General features: G+C 63.8%; 2 protein-coding genes across 2 annotated transcripts in view; one reads left to right on the plus strand and one right to left on the minus strand.

The window, feature by feature from the left end:
• H696_00322 (hypothetical protein) overlaps nt 1-77 on the minus strand; it is a gene marked incomplete at its 5' end in the record, with an annotated part of 2,762 nt that extends 2,685 nt beyond the window's left edge. The window contains one exon of the mRNA XM_009494169.1: nt 1-77. Coding sequence (XP_009492444.1) covers nt 1-77 — 77 coding nt within the window.
• A 5,067-nt stretch (nt 78-5,144) lies between these two features.
• H696_00323 (hypothetical protein) overlaps nt 5,145-6,157 on the plus strand; it is a gene marked incomplete at both ends in the record, with an annotated part of 6,009 nt that continues 4,996 nt past the window's right edge. The window contains one exon of the mRNA XM_009494170.1: nt 5,145-5,945. Coding sequence (XP_009492445.1) covers nt 5,145-5,945 — 801 coding nt within the window. The remainder of the gene's footprint in view (nt 5,946-6,157) is intronic.

Consider the following 6,157-nt stretch of genomic DNA (forward strand, 5'->3'; position numbering starts at 1 on the left):
GCCGCCGTAGCCGCCGCTGCTGCCGCCGTAGCCGCCGCTGCTACCACCGTAGCCGCTGCTGCCGCTGTAGCCGCCATAGGAAGACGAGCTACCGCCGTAGGAGGACCCGCTGCTGGACGGAGGGGCGCCGGAAGAGCCGGAAGAGGAGGAGGGGGCACTGGAAGAGGAAGAACTGCCACCGCCGCGAGTGATGCCGGCCGAGGAGGCACCACCACTGTAGTGGCTGCTGCCAGAGGGGCCCGAGTAGCCATACGCGGGAGCACTCTACGGGCCGGCCCGGAGAGAGGAAGAGAGGGGCAGGAGGCGGAGGGAGGAGGGAGAAAGAGAAGGACAAAACGAGAGCAGATTGCAGGGGGGATGAAGTGCCCAATCAAAGCATGAGTGTGAGTTAAAGTGAGCAAGCGGCAGGAGAAGGATAGGGAGAGGGGGGGGGTATTATAAAGGGAAGGGGGAGGCGATCCTGCTTAAGCTGCATGTGTGCATGTGCGTGTGTCGGTGTGCATGCACACGGACACACAGGCACACCGACACACCGACACACCGACACACAGGCGGGACAATCATGCAAGCCCGGGACCATTTGTGACCATTCTTACTGCCTTGGGGGGGGAGCGGGGGCGTTTCTCCAGTTCGCCGCTTATTCTTCAAGAGAAAAGGGCCATGGAAAAGCCACCTGAAAGGACCGAAGAAGGACATGCCGTGGTACGCTCTGCCTTGCACTCTTGCGCGCCCTCGCCGTGGAGCCGAGAAGTGAGGATGCACGTGCGCGGATGCGGACGCACGCGCATGTGGATCACAGGCTCCCGACCGCCATCAGTCGCTCCTTCTTTCTTGGTGGTGGATGTGATACAAACACAACACACAGGCACGAGCACACCACAGAGGCTTCCCCCCCACCCCGCCTCGTACCAAATGGAGGAGGAGAATATAAGGGGAAGGGGAGGGGGAGCAAGACACGCCTGGCGTGCCTCTGGGTGGCCAGAGTCTCTGCCTCGACATCCATCTCTCCACTGCGTGCTTGGTATGTGGGAAGTGCGGCAAGCGATTGCTCTCGCTCGCGCGCGCTCTCTCTCTCTCTCTTTGTCTCTCGGTCGTCATCATCATCAGGCCCCCAGTCCTTGTGTGTGTCCCCGCGCCGTGCGGCGAGGAGAGAAGGAGGAAAGAAGGGCAGCGGGTATGCTTGTCGCCGGGTGCATGCTTGTTGCTCTGCTCTTCGCCGCACGTATGCGCAGAGAAGAGCGAAAGGTGATGAATGGCCCCAAAGGGGGCGAGTATTCACCGGGAGGAGAGCGTACTCCCCCTTGAGCCGACGCAGCACCAGCACTGAGGAGATGTGTGACCAATTGTCCAGGCAGTGGGACAAAGGGGCGGGAGGGAGAGAGAGAGAGAGAGAGAGCGAGGAGCAGGAGCGAGGGGCGCGCGCGCGCGCCAGCACTGCCGATGCAGATAGGCCCCATTGGGAGGGAGAGAAGAGGGCACCATAGTGTGTGACATGCTCCAACAAGGTGATCGAAGGATGGCGAGGGGAGGGGGATGGGCGCGCACGCGCGCCCCCTGCCCAATGTCACACAGCAGAGCGGTCGCTCAGCAAGGGGCCCTCTTCCATTGGGGAGAAGAACGGAAGCAGACGAGATTCCTCGGTGGACCGCCGTTCCTCCCCCTCCGAATGGCAGTGTGTTGATGGATGCAAGGAGAGGAAGAAAGAAAGATAGGGAGGGAGGGAGGCAGCAGGGGCAGCAGGACGACTGTGGAGGGGAAGGGGGAAGGGGGCAAGGCGAAGTGAGGCAGCCGATGGGAGATCACCCTGAACAGCGTGCGCGCACACGCGCACTATCCCCTGACGACTCTCCCCCCCCACGTGTGTGGCTTTGTGCAGGATGTGCAATGGTGGAGGAGGAGGGGGGGGGGCAAATGAAGGGGAGAGGAGGCATCTTCAGGAGGCGACAGGGCCTATGGGGCGCACGTAGGAGGAGGAGGAGGAGGAGGAGGAGGAGGGCATGGTCGAGGACGGGGCGCTAGACGCAGGCATGGGGGCAGGGACGGGAGCTGCAACGTGGTCGGCTGACAGACGAAGCAGGATCATCAAGACACGGGAGGAGGCGGTGTATGTCAGCGATGTGCCGGGCGTGGTGAGGGAGGACGGGGGGGGGGGGGGGAGGCGGAGGGAGAACGAACAGCGGCTCATAGTTTTATTATGCTATGGTCGAGGAGGAAGATGAAACCCGAAAGGGGAACGGGGCACCGGGCGCCAAGGGGGAAGACACAGACGGAGAAGCGTCAGAAATCGGGCGGAGGAGGCGGAGAGAACCGAAGAAGGAAGGCAGGAACGCGAGAAAGAGGCGGCAATGGACAAACCTTGGAGAAGAGGATGTAACAACAACAACTAAATCAAGCAAAGGGGTGAGGGCGATCCGCCTGGGTGGCCAGGCAGGAGGGCGGATCGTCAAAAAGGTCTGTTTCCCTCCCCCTACCTCGCCCCCCCCCCCCCCCCCCGGGCCGTGAGGCAAGCGTGTAACGGGCTGGCCCGCGCGAACAAGGCATGGGAACAAAATGCTCCCGCGCACGCGCGCACCCCCACCACAGACCCTCCCGCCCCCGCCCCCTCCCGCCTTGTGCCTCTGTATCGGCCCGGGGTGACAGCGAGCCGTCGGGCCAGCCACGAACCGCCGGGCCCCATGGCGCGCTGCTCAGAAGCCCCGGGGGGGGGGGGGGGGGGGGGGGGGGGGGGGGCACACACGGAAGTACCATGCTGCGCGGGCCGGCTACGCGTGAGCCCCTCCGAGCCAAAGAGTAAATAGGAGCCACCGGCGACTACATGCCCGGACACCAACCGCCAAGCTCTCGTTACCCGCACACCCCCCGACCGCGTTCACTGATGCGGCAGCATGAGCCCGGCCCCCGCTGAATCAGGGAGGGGTGGGGGGGGGGGGGGATAAAAAGTGATGCAAGAGTACCGACACAGGTCTTCCCCGCCTCAGCCCGACCACCGTGCCGAAAAAGCGAGGATATGAGGGCGCCGGCGTCCGGCGAGCCAACCCTGGAGTAGAATGATATGCTGGTATCACAGATTGGAAGAGGAGCAAACGGAAGACATACATGCCAGACAGCTCGCGGTAACAGCAGCAACAGCAGTAGCAGCAGCAGCCCAAGAGAAGACAGAAGACCACGGGCCCGCGAACAGGGATAGACAATGGACGCCAGCCGCAGAGGTTGCGGTCCGGAGGAAGGGACAGGCCGACAGGCGCCTTCAGAGCCCGGCCCGGCGGGATGAAAAAACACCGGAAGCGCCTGCAAAGAATCCGAAAGACACGCAAGACCAGGCTGGCGCCTGGCCTTCGGCGACTGGTGTCACTCATGCTCAAGAAGTGGAAAGCCCCCACCCTTCCAGAAGCCCCGAAACTGAGCAAGGGTTTGGCCTGGTATAGGCGGGCGAGGGTAACCGGAAACGGAGAGCAACAGTACTGATTTCGGGGCCACGCTGCCACCTCACGAGCTGGGTCATGTGTTATTTTCCCCGCCAAAACTGATTAACCGCCCGGCCTGCACTTGCCTCTTGCCCCCGCCCCCCCCCGCCCTCGGGCCAGAACATCAAGTCTTTCTCCTTGGGTCTGGGCGAGCATCGAGCTCGCCGTCGCGCCCCCCCCGGCACGTTCCCGAAGCCATCCCACGGGCGGTGCGGTGGGTCCTTCCGGCCCGCCGAGGGGTTTTGCCCCCCCCCCCCCCCCCCCCCCCCCCCCGCCTCCAGCGGCCGAGTTCAGGCTCTCATCGTTGGGACAGTCTTCCTCCCGCCCTCGTACAGGGCCGGTGGCAGCGGAAAGGCCACTGGCGGATGGCAAATGTTGCCCCTGGAGGCCATGCTGACGCGGGATACCGATTTTGATCCGCAAGGGGGCGGGGCGGGGGGTGACGGACAAGGAACAGCTTCTCAGGTTACTTCCTCCTGGCCCACTCATCATCCGTAATTCGACAGCACGCCGAGCTGGCATAGTTCACAGGTGGGGGGGGGGGGGGGGGGGGGAGGGAGATGGGGACGCGTGTCAGGGCCCGAAATCCCAATAATTAGCGGCACGGCTTGGAACTCCCTAGCCCACAACCACATGATAGCGCGCTTTCTTCCGCCCCTATCTCCCTCCCGGACGAGACCCGCCCCCCGCTTGCCCCCTCCCAGGTGGCCTGAGCATTTGGCCATGTCCCCTGGCAGGAATCCTGGGTTTTTTTCTGAGCTGCGAAGGCTTTTGCATGGAGGAGCTGTGGGTGAAGCACCAGCCCCGCCCCTTTTGATTGGAAGACCCATCCACCTTGGGCCGGCACCGGGATAGGCTGTGCGTGTGTGTGTGTGTGTGTGTGTGTGTGTGTGTGTGTGTGTGTGTGTGTGTGAGTGAGTGAGTGAGTGAGTGAGTGTATGCGCGAGTTGGCGCGGATGAGCGAACGAGGGAGAGGCATAGGGGGAGGAGAGCAAACTGCCAGATAACACAGGCCCTAGGGCTGCGGAAGCGGAATTTTGCATTCGTGGAGGGGGCCCACTTGCGAAAGAAAAGGTCCCATTGACTCTCCTTCGGAGAGGAGAGGCAACACCCCGCCTCCTTTCCCCTCCTCCCAACTCTGCACACTTTGCCTGCCTGTCCTCCTTCTTGCCTCCCCTCCTGTCTTGCTATTGCCTGGGTATTTTGCCCTCTTCGCTCTTCAAGTGACTCGGCCTTTCCTTCTGGGAAGAACGCAACCTGGCAGCTATCTCGAGGGAACAGCGCCAGCGCGCCTGCCCAACATCCACCTGTGGCTCCGGCGCATGCTGTCTCTGGGAGCCTGAGCGGGCAATTCTAATTGGTGCCTGCCCAAGAGGGGGAAGGGGGGGCGGGCGGGCGGGCGGGCGGGCGGGCGGGGGCCGAGACGGCAGGGCGAAGGCTTGACATTGCATGCTGACGCACTCGCGCTTTGGCTACGCTTACTGACCATGGCGTCGGCAAACACACTTGTTCGATTTGTTGTCGGTGGGTCGGGGGACGGGGAAAAACCGGGACCCCTCTCTGACGGATCAGCGAAGCAGTCGCCCGCGCATGAATTTCGCCATTAGCCGGATCGTTGGAGACAGTCTTACAAGGAGGACTTCTTCGGCATTTACCAGGACCTGACGGCCCTCAGCAACAATGATCGGCCTATTCATTCGCCGCCAGCGAATAGTCCTCCTGGTGTGGGTCTTGGTCGGCGTCCTGCTGATCCTCTTCCGAGGCTCCAAGGCCGAGGAGGAGGAAGACCGACGCGGGTCAGCAACCCACGAGCACGACCATGACATCCCGCCGGGCGTGGTCACCGGCGGCCATGTGCCACATGCCCGGGCTCAAGAGGACCAGCACCACCGCCACCGCCACCACCACCACCCCCATCACCATGATCAGGGCCGTGACCATGCCCACGGTTATGGGCGTCAGAACCAACACCACCAGCCACCGCCACAGGACCCGCCGGAGTACACCGAGGACTATGACCAGACCTATGCCGATGCGTCGGCCACTTCATCCTCCTCGGCGTCGGACTATTCCTCGAGCTACTACTACGACGCCGGGGCTGGCAGCCCGGCCGAGGAGCCCGCCTCGGCCGGCCATCGCACAGGCGGACATGCGCGAGGGGCTTCAGCCTCGCCGGCGATCACCTTGGAAAAGTATGCCGCCGGAGGGGTGGACCATTGGGGCGTCGAGCTTTTCTCCCTGGCCCATCCTGGCCAGGCGGTGGCCCGGCTGGAAAGCCTCGGCCTGTACCATGTGGTGTATGATTGCGATGAGAAGGCCCCGCGAAATGTGCCTTTCGACCCGGTGACCGGCGTGGCACCAGCCGACATCCGGCGAATCATCCGGTCTTCCGGCGGGGATATCGTCCGCAGCTGGGACAAGGCGTACCTGACTATCCTTCGGCAGGCTTTTGCCGCGGAAAGTTGGCGCATTTGCCTTGATGTACGTGCGGTGGGTTGGTGCGGGCAAGGGGCCGGGCGTACGCCTCGGGGGGGGGGGGGGGGCCTCCCACCGAAGGGCACTCGCTGAGCCGGCCTCGAGCAAGGGGGCAAGGGCACCACTCTCGCCCGGGGGAGCAGGAGGGCGGGGGGGGGGGGGGGGCGAGGACAAGGTTGCCCTAACCGCCGGAACTGACCCTGCTCGCTTTGTCCTCC

The sequence above is a fragment of the Fonticula alba genome (genome assembly GCF_000388065.1).
Source record: "Fonticula alba strain ATCC 38817 unplaced genomic scaffold supercont2.1, whole genome shotgun sequence".
NCBI classification, from domain to species: domain Eukaryota; order Rotosphaerida; family Fonticulaceae; genus Fonticula; species Fonticula alba.